The 16,522-nt window shown below is 43.8% G+C and overlaps 1 protein-coding gene across 2 annotated transcripts in view; it reads left to right on the forward strand.

Moving 5' to 3' along the window:
* The window catches only part of ARHGAP39 (Rho GTPase activating protein 39), a 62,854-nt gene that overhangs the window by 22,603 nt on the left and 23,729 nt on the right, over nucleotides 1-16,522 (forward strand). For both annotated transcript variants that reach the window (XM_069465847.1, XM_069465848.1), the window contains exon 3: nucleotides 12,378-12,461. In XM_069465847.1, coding sequence (XP_069321948.1) covers nucleotides 12,378-12,461 — 84 coding nt within the window. The remainder of the gene's footprint in view (nucleotides 1-12,377; nucleotides 12,462-16,522) is intronic.

The raw sequence follows: 16,522 nt of genomic DNA on the forward strand, positions 1-16,522 counted from the left end.
GGCGATTGGTGCTCCCCATACCAGAGTTTAGGTGCTGAGGGTGTGAGGCCATCACTTTCTGCAGAGGTGGAAAGAAGGCTGGGGAAGGGGGATCCAGAGTGAAGCGGTGAGCTCAGAGAGGGCCTTCTTAGAGCTTGCTGCCCAGTGCAGACTGAAGGAGGCAGGGCAGGCTGGCAGGCTGTGAGTTGCCTGGGCAGGGTGGGGACTAGTGAGGGATGGAGCTGGTCAGAGCTGGAGGAAATAGGGTGGAGGGGCGCCCCCAAGTTGCAGAGTTAGCACTGATGGTTTGGGTGCTGCTCGGTGGTGGAGCGGGCAGCAGGAGGAGGACAAACTTTCCCAGAGGCTGCTCCCACCTCCCCTCCAGCTCCTCTCCATCCTCCCCAACAACTTTTTCGGTTTCTTTTGGCTATTCTGGTGATTGTGAAGTGGTGTCTCATTGTGGTTTGGGTTTACATTTCTTTAATGACTAATAACTTTGAGCCTCTTTTTGGTTGCTTATCGGCCATTTGTATGTCTTCTCTAGAGAAATACCTGTTCAGATCCTTATCTATTTTATTAGTGAGTTACATGTTCTTTATATTCTTGAGACAAGTCCTTTGTCAATATATGATTTGCATATTCTCCCATTTTGTGGTTGTCTTCACTTTTTGATGGTATCATTTGCAGTACAGAAATTTTTAATTTTGATGCCATGTTATTTGTCTACTTTTTCTTTTATTGCTCATGCCTTTGGTGCCATGTCTAAGCATCTGTTACCAAATCCAGGGTCATGCAGATTTACCCCATTGTTTTCTTCTAAGAATTTATTGTATCTATTAAATTTAGATGTTTCATCCATTTTTGACTTAATTTTTACATATGGTGTGAGGTAGGGGTCCAACCTTCTGTATGTGGCTATCCACCTGTCCCCAGCACCATATTCTTTCCCCATTGAATGGTCTTGGCACCCTTGTCAAAAATCAGTCAGCCATAGATTCAGGTTTATTTCTGGTCTTTCAATTCTATTCCATTGATCTGTCTCATGCCAGTACCACACAGTTTTGATTACTGTAGCTTTGTGATAAGTTTTGAAACTGGAAAGTGTGAGTCCCCCAGCTTTGTTCTTCTCTTTCAAGGTTGTTATGGCTATTTGGGGCCCCTTGCGATTCCATATAAATTTGAGGATTGGCTTTTCCATTTCTAAAAAAAAAGAAAAAAAAAAAGGCTGTTGGAATTTTGAAAGGTATTGTGTTGACTCTATAGATGGCTTTAGGTAGTATTGTCATCTTAACAGTATTAAGTCTTATGGTCCATGAACATGAGGTGTATTTCCATTTGTTTATGTCGACTTTGATTTTTTTTCAGCAGTGTTTTGTATTTTTCAGTGTATAATTCTCACAACTCCCTGGTAAAATGTAATCCTAGATATTTTATTCTCTTAGATGCTGTTGTAAATGTAATTTTTTTCTTAATTTCCTTTTGGATTGTTCATTGCTGGTGTATGGAAACAACTGATTTTGTGTGTTGATCTCGTACTCTGTAACTTTGCTGATTTTGTGTATTAGCTCTAGTAGCCTTCTCATATATTCTCTAGGATTTTCTATGTGTAGGGCCATGACTGTATGTACAAATAGAGATCGTCTTACATCTTCCTTTCCAATTTGGGTGCATTTTCTTTCTTTTCCTTAGCTGATTATTCTGGCTGGAACCTCCAGGACAATGTTGAATGGCAATGGTGCAAGTGGCTGTCCTTGTCCTGTTCCTGATCCTAGGGAGAAAGAGTTCAGTCTTTCTCTATTCAACAAGATGTTAGCTGTGGGTTTTCCATAAATATCCTTTACAAATTGAGAAAGTTCTCTTATATTCCTTGTTTTTTGAGTGTTTTTTCATCATGAAAGGGTGTTGGATTTTGTCAAATGCCTTTTCTGCACAGTTTAGATGATCTTGTGTTTTTTCTCCTTTCAGTCTATAATGTGATGTGTTATGTTAATTGGTCTTATATTAAACCATCCTGGAGTGTGTATTTTAATCAAAACAGCCATAGCTGTGTGCAATTGAAACATAGAAGAACCTCCCTGTGGGCTGGGCTTGTGGTTTCATGAAACCCATGAACACTCTCATGCCCCCGCGTCACTCACTCACCCTAGGGAAGACCAGGAGTCTTTGGCCCTGCAATGGAAATTCCCAAAGGAGATGATACTGAAAAGACACGGAATGTAGGCTTTTGTAGAAGTTAAGGACTAAGGGAAGTTTATGACATATATAGGTGGAGCTCTGTGGAAACGTACTGCAGCATCTAGTTTATGGTTTAAATGAAGCAATTGAAAAACAAATATATTGGTTTGCTACAAATGTATGAGTTAAATCCAGATGGCCCCTCAGGGTAGCAGGGGCTCATCATGTTCAAGTCAAAGCCAGATTTTGAGAATTGTGAATCATCTTAAGAAAGAAATGAACGAGCAGGCTTGGAGTTAACATTTTAAGAATAACTGTGGTCCCAGTGCTTTGGGAGGCTAAGGCGGGAGGGTCGCTTAAGGCCAGGAATCCAACACTGCAGTGAGCTATGATCGTGCCACTGCACTCCAGCCTGGGTGACAGAGCGAGACCCTGTCTCAAAAAAAGAAAAAAGCTTCCTCATAAGACCCCATGCTGTGCCACAGCGCATAAAATCCACTTCTTGTAGAATAGCTCTCACAGCTCTGGCTGCACACAGCTTCTCATTTTTATTGGATTGTAGTGGTTTTGAATTCTTTGTTGGTTTTGACTCATCTTTATAATTAGGTGATGAAATTGATTTCTTTTTATCATTTTATTTTCAGCATGTGTCTGTCTCCCACGCCAGCAGGGCTGTCCTTCCCCACAGAGACTTTGGGTCTGGCCTCAGCTCTGCCTTATTTTCCACAGCCCTGAGCCCAGGGACCCTCTTTGGGGGCTGGAGTGTCCTTCTCTTTTCAAAAGTGTCTTGGGAGTTCTGTGGTGATGTGGGGTTATTGGGATCAGGATTTCTATGAGAAGCCATGTTGGGATTTTTGACAAGAATTGTGTTGAATTATTGATTATTTTGGGAAGATAGACATTTTTATTATGCAATCGTGTATATGATTTACAGTATTTATAAAGTGTACAGTACTGTACAGTAGTGTCCTAGGCCTGCCTTCCCATTCATTCACCACTCACTCACTGACTCACCTGAGCGACTTTCAGTCTTGCAAGCTCCATTCTTGATAAATGCCCTAAACAGGTGTACCATTTTTTGTCTTTTATACTATATTTTTACTGTACCTTTTCTATGTTTAGATATGATTGGATACACAAACACTTACCATTGTGTTACAGTTGCCCACAATATTCAGTACAGTAACATGCTGTACATGTTTGTAGCCTAGGAGCTCCATATGTAGTGGCTATACCATCTAGGTTTGTAAAGTACACCCCATGATGTTCGAAAAATGATGAAATCACCTAAGAACACATTTCTTAGAACATGTCCCTATTCTTAAGTGACACACAACTGTGTAAAGTCTTCCACATGTATGAAGATGGTGTATTTTCCAATAAAGTTTTATATTTTTCTCCACAAAGGACTTGCATAGTTTTTAAGGTGTATTTCCAAGTATTTTATCAATGTTGTAGCTCTAGCTTTTATAAGTTATATCTTTTTCAAAAGTCATACTTTCTAATTGTCACTAGTACATGAAAATCTATTTTTATGTATCAGTCCTGTTTTTTACACCTTCTTTGTTGAGCTCTCATTAAACCTAAAGAGTCATTGTCCATCTTCAGGATCTCCTGTGATGCTGGCAGGTCTTTAAGAATGAGGCTGAGTGAAACCAGGGAGGGCCAGCATCCCATCCCAACACTCCAGCCTGCGCCCTGCTGTCTCTGTGATATGGTGACACCCTTTGTCAGGCTTGGGATGCTTTCTTCCATTTCTAGACTTTTTAATTGTGAATGGATGTAGGATTTTATCAGCTGTGTTTTCTGAAACTATTAATATTGGTGTCATGTGTCAAATTTTGTATCCTCAAAAAGATATGAAGTCCTGGCTAGGCGCAGTGGCTCACACCTGTAATCCCAGCGCTTTCGGAAGCTGAGCTAGGGAGATCACTTGAGCCCAGGAGTTCAAGGATACGGTGAGCTATGATGACATCACTGAACTGCATACAGCCTGGGTGACAGAGCAAGACCCTGTCTCAAAAAAAAAAAAAGATATCAAAAGAGAAGGAAAGAAGAAAAAAAAGATATGAAGTCATAATCTCCAGTTCCTGTGAATGTGACCTTATCTGGAAATACTGTCTTTATAGGTAAAAATTGTTAAAGTGAGGTCCTACTGCAGTAGGGTGGGTCTTTAATCCAATATGACTGGTGTCCTTCTGAGAAAACAGCCATGTGAAGATAGAGACACCCAGGGAGAAGGCAGCTCTGTGACCATGGAGGCAGGGATTGAAGTGATGCATTTCCATGCCATGGGATGCCAAGGATTGCCAGCAGACACCAGAAGCTCAGAGACAAGCATGGGACAGCTTCTCTCAAAAAGCCCTCAGAAGGAACCAACCCTGCTGCCACACCTGGATTTCAGACTTCTGGCCTCCAGAGGTGTGAGAGAATGAATTGCTGTTGTTCTAAGGCACCCTATCTGTGGTACTTTTTTATAGCAATCCCAGGAAATTACTACAACTGGCAGTTTTTTTTATTCTATATTTCTTGCATTCCTGAGGTACTCCATCCATGTGGTTTGTTGTTTTGTTTTTTTTCCTCTGAGATGAGATCTTGCTCTGTCACCGGGTTAGAGTGCAGTGGTGTCATCGTAGCTCACTGCAACCTCAAACTCCTGGGCTCAAGGGATCTTCCTGCCTCGGCCTCCTGAGTAGCGGGGACTACAGGTGTAGGCCACCACGCCTGGCTAATTTTTCTGTCTCTTGCTCAGGCTGGTCTTGAACTCCTGGCCTCAAGCAATCCTTCTGCCTCAGACCCCCAAAGTGTTAGGATTACAGGCGTGCATCACAGTGCCTGGCCCCATATAGTTTTTTAATAGATTTAGATTGCTATCATTTTATTTAGTATTTTTTTTTCTTATGTTGGTAAGTAAAGATGGCCTATACTTTCCTTCTCATTCTGTGTTTGACTTGGTTTCGTATCAGCATTGGGAACATTTCCTCTTTCTTCCGTCTTTTGAGACATAATCTCTTCTGGGAGTGTATGACAAATGCACTTGGACGCCATCCAGGCCTGCTGGTTTTGTGTGAATAGATTTTTAACTACTGATTCAATTTCTTTAAGCTTGTAGGGATATTCAGGTTTTTCTGTACCTTCAATCAAAGTTAATAACATGTTTTTGTATTAAATGGTCCATCTTATCTAAGTTTACAAATATATTGGCATGAAGCTATTCATACATAGTGTTCTTTCTATTTTGAAGTTTTCTCCTTCTGTGTAACCACACTGTTTCATTTCTGACGTGGTTTGTGCTTGCTCTCACTCTCTCATTTAGTTTTGTGAGGGATTTTCTATTTTATTAGTCTTTTTAAAGAACCAACTTTTGGTTTTATTTGAGCTGTCTTTTGTATCTTTGCTCTTATCTTTATTTCCTTCCTCCTACCTTGTTTGAGATTATTTCTCATTCTTCTTCTGGCTTCCTGCTTTGGAAGCTGAGGTCATTCATTTTCACTGCTTCTTCTAAAGTGAATATTTGAGGCCATACATTTTCCTCAACATATCGCTTTAGTTTATTACACAATTTTTGGTATGTAGAATTTAAATTGTTCAACTTTAAATATTTTCTGATTTTAATTATACTTTATTCTTTGACTCATTTGTATAAATGGTTTAGAAACATCTTAATTTCCAAACCTGTAGTTCATTTTTGATTCTTCTTCTTGATTGCCAAATTAATTTCTTTTTGATCAGAAAGCATGATTTTTTTTTTTTTTGTGAGACTTGCTTTGTGGGCTAACCCATGGATTTTTGTAAATGATCTTATGACTTCTTCAGAAATAATTTGTATTCTCTTTTTGTTGGGCCCAGGGTTCTATGATCAAATCTGTTAATTGTGTTGATCAAGTTTCATACTAATTTTTTGTCTACCTGATCTTTCAATTCTGAGAGGTAAAGAAAAGGATGACAGATTTCTTGTCAGAAATAATGCAAGCCAGAGACGATGGAGTGGCAAAAAGAAAAAATCCTGTCAATCTAGAATTCTAGACCCAGGAAAAATAATCTTTCAAAAATGAAGGCGAAACCAGGTTTAATAACTTAGTGTCTTTCTCTACTAATTTCATCATTTGTGTCAATTGTGGATCAGGTTCAATTGATTAAGTTTTCTTATTACAGTTCATTTTGAGCAGGAACTTGAATCCTGTGAGGACAAGTTGTATCAGATACCGGGGGAAGCTGTCCCAGCAGAGGAAGCACCAGGTGCCACATCCCGCAGAGGGAGAACACAGTGCTCAGGGAACAGCAGGAGGCCAGTACTGCTCTGAGGAGCCAAGGGAGCTGGCATTCCCAGACATCAGACTAATTGCAGATGTTCATCTCTTGTAATTTGTGATGACATTTTACAAAGATACTGCTGAATATGGACATCATATGAGGAAATTATTTTAATTGAGCATATTCATTAGTTGGAAGGTATTTATCAAATTCTGTTAGATTTTTTCTGTTGATATTTGTCTTTTAGCATGTCATTTTGTTGCACATTAACCACTTCTAACTGAAAGTTAGGGAGCAGCTCCTCAATTGCACAGTTAAATGGATTTAAACAAATTTCCTTTGCCCTGGCACTTACATGAAGGTATGAAAAGTTGTGCTGGATATGTATTTTGAGCTCAGAAAATATATCTGCTACAAATTTGTGTGGGAAAGGAGATCTCACATCTTGTTTTAATTTGACAGCGTGGGAAGTAGATAAAGCACCTTGACATTACTTATGATTCAGACATTAGTTGTCATCAAAATAACTTTACTGCAATGTATGTTTCGAATTTAAGCATTGTGTACCTTGTAATTTTAAGTTGAATTAATTAAGAAACGTTATCAAGTCTGCAACAAAAATTAATTTCCAAAACCATTCAGTGTTTAATGATAGTTGAACAAGGTTTTTCTCATTCAGAAAATTTTAATCTTGGCCCTGAGTAAAAAAAAAAAAAAATCACAAGAAAACTACCACCGCTGAACTGTTGAACTGCTGTGTGGTAGGGCAAGTCAGGTTATTCAGTTTCTATTCCTGACAAAAAACTCATGGAACTGTTGATGGCAAAGCCCCTGACAGTGAATGAAGTTCATTGTTGACACTGCCATTTCAATAACTCATGATAGATTCCAATATTTTTCACAAAGTACCTACTGATGAATAATACAATAAATAACTATAGGCTTATATTTTCATATAACCTTAGATTTTCACAAGCTTTGTAAATTTGTCTGCTTAAGCCTTTTTCTTATCCACACATATTCTAAACATGATCAGTCGTAAAAATCTTAGCAGATTCTACTTCAGGGTTGTACTGAATTAGTATTTCTCAGCTTATTTGAAAATATCCTCTGCTGTAGTTGTTCTACACAGACAATTCATGGAGGCTAATTCTTCAGTCACTTCAAACTCAGCATTGACTCCTTTAATAAACAATGACTTAGCAGTATCCATAGCATCTGTCAGCTCATCAAGACTCAAGGAGGACGACTGGGCCACAGGACTGCTACGTTGCTCTCACTGTCCTCAGCCCTTCAGGCAGCTAATCCTTTCAAAAGGCTAAAGGTCTTAAGCAAATTTATTTTCTTTAGACATATAGTTTTGGCTGCTGAAATCAACAGAATTTTATTAGCTCACCATTGGAAAACAGCTTTCCCTGCTTGGGTAACAAATGAGCCACTTTAAAACATACTTTAGGCCAGGCGCAATGAGTGGCTCATGCCTGTAATCCTACCATTCTGAGAGGCCAAGGTGGGAGATCACTTGAGGTCAGGAGTTCAACACCAGCCTGAGCAAGAGCAAGACCCCATTTCTACCAAAAATAGAAAAAATTAGCTGGGCATGGTCCTGGTGCTGTAAGCTAGGCTGATGCCACGGCACTCTAGCCTGGGTAACAGAGCAAGACTCTGTCTCAAAAAAAAACACATACTTTAGTGTAAGGGTCATTTTCATTTTTGTGAAGTAATTCTGCTGTGGTGAGATATTCTGTTTTATTTATTTATTTATTTATTTTTAATAAATGTTTTAAAAACAATAGAGATGGGGTCTCACTGTGCTCAGGCTGGTGTCAAACCCCTGAGCTGCAGCTATCCTCCTGCCTCGGCCTTCTAGGAAGCTAGGACTACAGGCATGAACCACCGCGCCCGGCCGAGATAGTCCGTTTTAGAGTTTCTCTTTCTTTTTTTTTTCTCTTTCTTTTGCATATAAAGAAATGGAAGTGGATAGAGTTTCTCTTTCTGTTTAAAATTTCTCTGACCATTGTGTAAGTTGGACATATTGTGATGAGTACTTGCTCTAGTAATGTTGACATAATGTTTTTTTAGCACAGCTATAGTATCACTGCATAATGAACATGATCTCCATCTAATTCAATAGCACAATAACCCACACTCCTCTCGTCCTTCAAAGCATGACATTCAAGGTCCACTTTTCTTTTCTTGTTTTGACATATGGGTAATAAAAACAGAATAGGCCGGGCGAGGTGGCTCACTCCTGTAATCCCAGCACTTTGGGAGGCTGAGGCAGGAGAATCACTTGAGGCCAGGAGTTTGAGGTTGCAGAAAGCTATGATGATGATATTGTACTCTAGCAGCCCAGACAACAGAGGGAGACCCTGTCTAAAAAGATTAAAAAAATCATAGTATGGTGCTGAACACTGTCAAGTTATAGGTGCATCTTTGTGATTTTCAGGGTCCCCAGCAGCAGTGTGAGCCTTGAGCACACCTCCTCTGGTCTCTGTTGTGATGACTCAGTGTCCCTATTGTGGTGCAAAAGCAGCCACAGATGATACATGAGCAAATCTGCCTATATTCCAATAAAATGTTATTAATGGACTCTGAAATTTAAATCTCATGTAATTTTCCCATCACAAAATAATATTCAATATATTATTTTTTTCCACCATTAAAAAATATAAAAACCATTTTTAGCTTACAGACTGTGCAAAAACAGGTAGTGGGCTAAACTAGGCTGTGGTTTGCTGACCCCTGACTTAAAGTGAACTGCAGCCTTTTCATCGTGGCTGATCTGGAGGGCCCTATGGTCAGGTCCCTCTGCACCCTAGCCCAGCTCACTGCCTCAGCACAGAGGCCTCCTTTCTGCCCCTTGGCCTTTCCCCTTGGTTCCCTCTACCTGGTCCCCTGTCTCTTCTACTCCCTCCCCAAGGGTTGTTCCTGTCTCCCTGGTGGTACTCCCTGTTTTAGTCCCACAGCCACCTGAGGTTCTGAATTGTTCCTTGGCAGATGCCCTGGGACAGGAGCTCCATGGGAGTAGGAGTGTTTCTGCCACACACCTCGCGTCCCTGCCCAGGCCCAGAACATCTGCACAGGTCTGGGGCAGAGGTGACAGGGTCCAGACACAGCCCTGGGTGCTGGTGGCTGGAAGTGGGACTGGAGAGGGAGCTTCAGTGTGCCGGGGACTCTAGAAGCTGTGATGCCGTCTGAGTCCAGCAGAAGCAACCTCTGGTGCCTTGGAGTCCATGGTGGTTCCAGGATGTTGAGGTGAAGGTGGCAGCCAGATGGAAAGCAGCTTCTCATATGTCCCCCAGGAGGTGATATGTCCCCAGCTTGTGAGAAAGAGCCCTGCCCAGGCATAGGGGCAAAGCTGTAGAGAGCACAGGGAGCCTGCAGGGTGGTTGATGGCTGCAGCTGTGCACGATGCCAGGTCTCCTTGGCTCTCACACGGGGCCTGAGTTGTCTTTTGGTGACCAGTCAGAAACAGCAGGAGGGACACAGCACTGACGATGTAGATGTAGGTGTCTTGTAGATGTGCTTGCATATGTCGTTTTTCATATTTCCAGCTTTTTGTTCCATAGCGTAATTATGTGTTTGAGGATATTGACAGCCAATCAATGTGACATTTGCCGTTCATTTTTTCAACTTTTTAAAAAAAAAATGACATTAGACATTTTTATTAGAGAAGCAATCACATTAGTCATAGGAAATACATATAATTTCGTAGAGGAAAATGAACACCTCACTACTTAGTGCCATCTACTACAGGCTGAACATATTTAGTCCAAACTCTAAAATGCTCCAAAATCTGATAATTTTTGAGCCCTAACTTGACATCACAAGCAGAAAATTCCATACCTGTCCTCATGTGATGGGTCACAGTCAAAATGATGTTTTATGCACAAAATTATTTAAAATATTATATAAAATTACCTTCAGGCTATGTGTGTAAGATGTATCAGAAACATAAATGAATTTTGTGCTTAGACTTGGGTCCCATCCCCAAGATAGCTTATTATATATGCACAAATATTTCAAACTCTGAAAAAACCTGAAATCTGAAACACTTCTGATCCCAAGCATTTTTTGCAGTTTTTTAAAATATTCTACAACATTCCAGCAACTGCATTGTATTTCTTAGTATGAACAGTGTCCTCACCTGGTGCCTGTGGTTAGACACATGATTCGTCTCCAGTCTTCTTGCTTTGTACAAAGTTTTTAATTCTTGTTTACTAACTTTTTATATATATTTGGGTCAATATTTGGGCTTTCTGTTGTATTCCAGGATCTACTCCTCTACCACTAGCACATTGTTTTAATTATGTTGCTTTGTATTACTGTTTATATGAAGTGATACAAATGATCTCATCTCCCATTATTCTTTCTCAATTTTTTTTTTTTTTTTTTTTTTGAGACAGAGTCTCACTTTGTTGCCCAGGCTAGAGTGAGTGCCGTGGCGTCAGCCTAGCTCACAGCAACCTCAAACTCCTGAGCTCAAGGGATCCTCCTGTCTCAGCCTCCCGAGTAGCTGGGACTACAGGCATGCACCACCATGCCCGGCTAATTTTTTCTATATATATTTTTAGCTGTCCATATAATTTCTTTCTATTTTAGTAGAGATGGGGTCTCGCTCTTGCTCAGGCTGGTCTTGAACTCCTGAGCTCAAATGATCCGCCCACCTCGGCCTCCCAGAGTGCTAGGATTACAGGCGTGAGCCACCGTGCCCGGCCTTTCTCAATTTTTCATAGCAATATTTACATAGGTTTTTTTTTGGGGGGGTGAGCTTTCTAAATGTAAATTTTTATTAGAATTACGTTCAATTTATTAACTAATTTAGAAATAAATTACATTTTTATGTTTATTGTTTTCTTATCTACCATTATGTGTTTCTCTGTTATATATTCAAGTCTTCTTTTATGTATCTCAATAAAACTTTATAGTTTTATTCATATTGATCCAACATATTTCTTGTTAATTTATGCCTAGGACTTTGTTTCATCTTTGTTATTGTTGCCATTTGAAGGTGAACTTGGGTTCCAAGTAGAGTAGTGGCTGCTGATACACAGAAAGCCTGTTGATGTCTTGGTTAGTAAGTGAAGACTACACTCCCTCAGTCTCCCCTAGTACTGATAGTAGTTTTCCAGTTGATTCTTTTAGTTTTTTTAAGCTGACAGCTAATGATAATTTTTTTTATCTTTTTTTGAGATATTTAAATCTCTTGCTTTTTTTTCTTGTCTCACTGCATTGACTAACACTTCTAAAACTGTATTACGTAATGGTGGTGAGAATAAATCTTACACCAACCTTAATGAATATGCTTTCAGCCTTCTGCTACTGAGTATTATGAAGGCCTTAAGTTTGATATGGATATTCTTGATCGGGGTAAGTAAATTTCTTCTACTTCTGAACTACTGAGTTTTTAAAATCATGAATACATATTGATTTGATGTACATGCCTTTTGAATATCTGTCGAGATAATCGCCCACTCAGTTGTTCATTTCACAGATATTGTTGAGTGTCTGTGGTGTTCCAAGCCCTAATGTCAGAAGCTGCAGTCTCCATAAGGGTATTTCTGACCATGCTTCCTTCTCAGGTCATCTCTCACATCTGGTTGAAGCGGTGATTCTCACTGACCCTATCGCTGTGCCCTTTGAACAGTAGCCCTAGGTCCAATGGTTCAAGCTCCAGAATTCCAGGATGAGGCGGTTGGTGTCCCAGCCTGTCCCACAGCCTCTGGATGGGCCACAGTGGGGCTGTCTCTGCTGAAAAGAGGCAGGCTGAGGGCAGAAGAAATACCCATTTGGACTGATGAAGGGACAGCTTTGTGTGCTGGAGCCAGGATTGGGTCATTACTAGGAAACTGAAGCAGCAACACCAACATTCTTATGTCAGGGGAAGGCGAGTTATTTTAATTGTACCTTATTTTTAAAATTATTGCATTTATGTTCATGTCTTTTTTCATTTTGCTGTATTTCAGTTCTTCACCACCAGGAGTGTTCCTTGAGAAGGACTATGAAATTTACCGGGATTACAGTGCGGACGGCCAGCTTCTTCACTACAGGTACAACCTGCTGTCTCAGGGATGGCCCGTCTGCTGATATGAGGGTGGCTTCCTTGATGCGTTGGGTGTGGGTTAACTGGAGACCAGTCTTGCTCAGTAGGAAGCAGCTAGTGGATGGGGCTCTGCGCAGCCACCTCCACCAGAGTGCTCAGAAAGTCTGGAAGCTGTGTCTATGGCCTGGGCAAAGGCCACTTAGAACTGTCCCCGGACCCACAGGCACATCCTATCTTGGAAGAACCTTGCCACTGCCTAGTTTAGGCAGCTGTGGAGCCCATGGCACTTCCCTCAGCCCCTGGTAGAGGAGCAAGGTCCTGGAGGATCCTCAACGTGTGGTCCTCCCCAGGCAGCACTTTTCAGGCCCAGTCTGGAGGATCTGTGTTAGTTGTAGGGAAGAGGGGGTGGCCTTTAGCCTCTCTCAGCCCTGGGTCAGCCTTGCAGAGCATTGGACTGTTCCAGAGACCACCCTCAGGACCCTGGCACCTTCACGTTGGGTGGATGGGGCCCTTCCTTGGCCTCCTGATGCGGCTGAGCAGTCGCCTAGACTTTTCCTTCCTTGCCTTAGTGACCAGTTTCCTCTGAGGGACACAGGGCTCAGGGCAGAGTGCGGTTTTTTTGTTTGTTTGTTTGCTTTTCGAGACAGGGTCTTGCTGTGTTGCCCAGGCTGGTTACCAACACCTGGGCTCAAGCTATCCTTCCACCTCAGCCTCCCGAGTAGGTAGGACTACAGGTGCTCACCACTGCACCCGGCTTAGGGCACTATTTCTGTGGGTGGCCTGAGTGTCCCCAGTGTGGGCCACCCAGGAGCAGCGTCATGACTGAGGAGAAATTAGAAGACCTGAGCAGGCTTTGGCAGTTTGCCCAATCGAACAAGTGAAGTATGGCGGTGTAACTAGGTTTTTTTGAGTTTGTATTTGCTAAACACCAGGCTATGGAAGGAATTTGAGACCACCCTGGTCCCAGCAGTGTGGCTATTGATCATTGCCACGTTTCAGAGCCTTCCTGTTCTTCCAAGTCCCCATCAGTGAGACAGGCCAGGGCAGCAGCTGACTCAGTGGTTCCTGTGAACTGACCAAGTTTGTGGAGGAGCCATCCTCACTGCAGATCAGGTTGTGGCTTTGGTCACCAGACTTTTGTTTCCCTGTGGACTGAGCAGGACTCTAGCAGACCGAGGTAGCTGCACCCTTAATGGTGCATATGTCCACCTGGTTTTTGGTGGACAACAATGCCACCCCCAGACTGCCATTGCCCCCCAAAGCCAAGGTTCACTGGGGACGTCTCTGACATCCTCTACAGGCTTCGGGGAAGCAGATATAACATGCCACTGCAGCTGTCAGGTGGGGTGAAGAGGATCTTCTGGGCTTTCGTGGGGGTGGGTGGCAGGTCCAGAAATGAGCCCACCCCAGTGTCCTGCCCCTCTCACCCCTCCCAGGCCACTCTGCTAGCTCAGCCTCCTTTGGCCCCATGGAGCCACCCACAGCCACACAAGCTGACTCACTGGGTCCTGGTCTCCATCAAGGTCCAAGAATCTTCTTTGAGGTCCCAGGGCCCCTCTTCCACCCAGTGGCTGCACTTGCTACAGCTGCTGCCTTGTTGTGTGTTCTGCCCCTCTGAGCACTCACTGCCTTGCGCCTTGCTGATGATTCCACTTGAGGATCCCATTGGGACCACTGGTACATCAGTCTGTTGAGAGTGTGAGCGGCTGTGTTTCTGGGTTGTCAGCTAAGGATTAAAGATGGAGACCACAAGTCTACACTGAGCTCTGTGGGACCTCTATGTCCTGGGACTCAGTTGGTGGCAGAGTACATGCCACCTTGTCAGCTATCCCAGCATGTCTGCTGTGAGCACCACCCCAGCCTGAGGGATGCTTCTTGCCTTCGGCCAGTGTGGTCTGTTCTAGTCCAGTGACTTGGTTGGGGGCTACTCTGTGCCAGGCAGCTCAGCTACACTCCCACCCCTCCACCCGCTGCTGTTGTTGTCCTCATCACTAAGACCATGGGACCGAGGTCCCGGGATGTCTGGAGGAAGAAGCTAGGTCCACAGGAGGGGTGCCAGCTGGGGTGCAAGAGCAAGGCACTCACCTCAGTGGGTTTCTGTATCCTGGGCTGACATGTATATTTTTAATAGGGAGGGTGGAGCAGGTGAGGGAAGTACATGGACAGACCCCGTCCTGATTCGTTCTCAGTCCTTTTTGCTGAGAATCTATAACCTCCGTGTGTTCTCACGGTGAACAGAGGGAGGACTTGCACTCACCAGATCATCAATTGCTTGAAAGCAGGCCTGTGCGTGCCCAACTGAATCTGCCAAGCAAGTTCTTATCATCCAAGTCTCATGATCTATGGCTTCTGGAAAGGGAAGTATTTTTTCCCTGGGAGGTTTTAGTGAGAGGGCCCACTGCATAGCTTGGGCAGAGCCAAGCACAGTTACAGAAGGTGATGACATCCCTGGGGCAGAGTGCTGTGTGTGCCAGGGTCCCGTGCAGAGCTCCTCTTGAGGGAGCACCTGGCCGGACTCCCACCAGGGGCTGTGGGGGAATGAGCTGCCACCACCTTCCAAGTGCTTCTGAAAAGTGAGGGAGGGAGCTGGTGCCCAGCCCCACCCCTGTCCCACTGGCTTACAGGAAGGGACCAGAGCCAGCCAGGGCTTGGTGGGCTCTGGAGGCCTGGACGGCCACTCTGCGCCCCAGGCATGTCTGGAGCTTCTTTTCACAAGCCATCCTCAGTGTAGAAGATCAGCATGATGTTATATGGGGTGGCAGGAAATAAAGCCCCTGTGAGATCAATTGTGAAAGAAAGCCAAGGGCGGATGCAGTCCGGGGATGCAGCGAAGGCCGCCCCAGCCAGTCAAGCAAATGGCTTCTAGTGCGTTCTACTCATTGGGATAAAAAAAATAAATACCAGCTTGATACAAGCACTCAGGAGTTCAAATGAAGAGATTACATCCAGATCAGCAGCCGAAAATGGAGTTGCTGAGCTCACTCTCCCTGCGATTCTCCAAGACCTTCCCAGGTCATAGTCGCCACCCTGGTGTTTTCACATCTTGCAAGGTGCCGTCTTTGTGATTCCGCCCATGGATGCACATGCGCTTTGGGTTTCTTGTTGTGGTGGAGAGCGGAAGTTCCAGATGTAGAGCTCCAGTAGTGACATCTCATGCCCCGAGTAGGGGCAGCTCTGGGGATAAGGGGTCAGTGGGTTTGAGAAATACTTAGAAGGTGAAGTTGGCAGATGTGGGGACAGTGTGAGGGAGACAAGCAGGCCAACACACAGTGCTCTAGCCAGAGTGTCCATGGAGTCCCACCCAGGAGCAAAGGCGGACCTGCTTGCCAGGACGTCAGCAGCACGTCGTAGCTTTAGGAGTGGGTGCACTCACCTAGCCAGGGCAGGATGCACAGGGGAAGCTGACCTCCACAGACAAACCTAAGGATGGGGTCTTCGGGGAGGAGGGGATGCAGGAGGAATCCAGGAGTGGCCATGCCTTAATGACTGCTGGAGACCCCTGGGCAGGGACAGCAGTGAGGACACCCCCAGCATCAGTGGTTGTGAGGGCTCAGGGTGACCCAAGCACTAAAGAGGGAAATTGTTTTTCAAACATAATTTCAAACGTATGGCTGCTTCTGGTTCTGTGTGAGCATAACTGTGTCTGCACTTACCAATTTTGGTGCAGAGGTTTTCTTCTGAAACCTGCGACCTGTTCCCCTTGTTCTTAGGCATCCCCACACATGGCCACAGAGAGGCACTCTGGCTTTGGTGTTGTTCTGGTTTTGGTTTTGTGCAGTGTACTCAATTCTTCCTTTGAAAATAGGCCCTGGGAGAAATAGCCTGCAGAGCTCTGAGCTGAATCAAGCCGTTGTCCCTGCCCTGCCTGCCTGACTTCTAGCATCTCCAGGCTTTCCAGCTTCCCTTGTGGTTTGAAAATGTCCACTGAACACCCTATATTGGGGGTGGCTGATTTCCATTTCATTTAGAGATGGGGAGAAGGTTTCCTGCCCTGGTGCCTCCACCCTACAGAGCTCTGGTACAGGAGTTAGGGAAGGGGTGAGGAGGAGAAGTTAGGGTTTGGGGAGT

The sequence above is a fragment of the Eulemur rufifrons genome, chromosome 3 (genome assembly GCF_041146395.1).
Source record: "Eulemur rufifrons isolate Redbay chromosome 3, OSU_ERuf_1, whole genome shotgun sequence".
Taxonomy (NCBI): domain Eukaryota; kingdom Metazoa; phylum Chordata; class Mammalia; order Primates; family Lemuridae; genus Eulemur; species Eulemur rufifrons.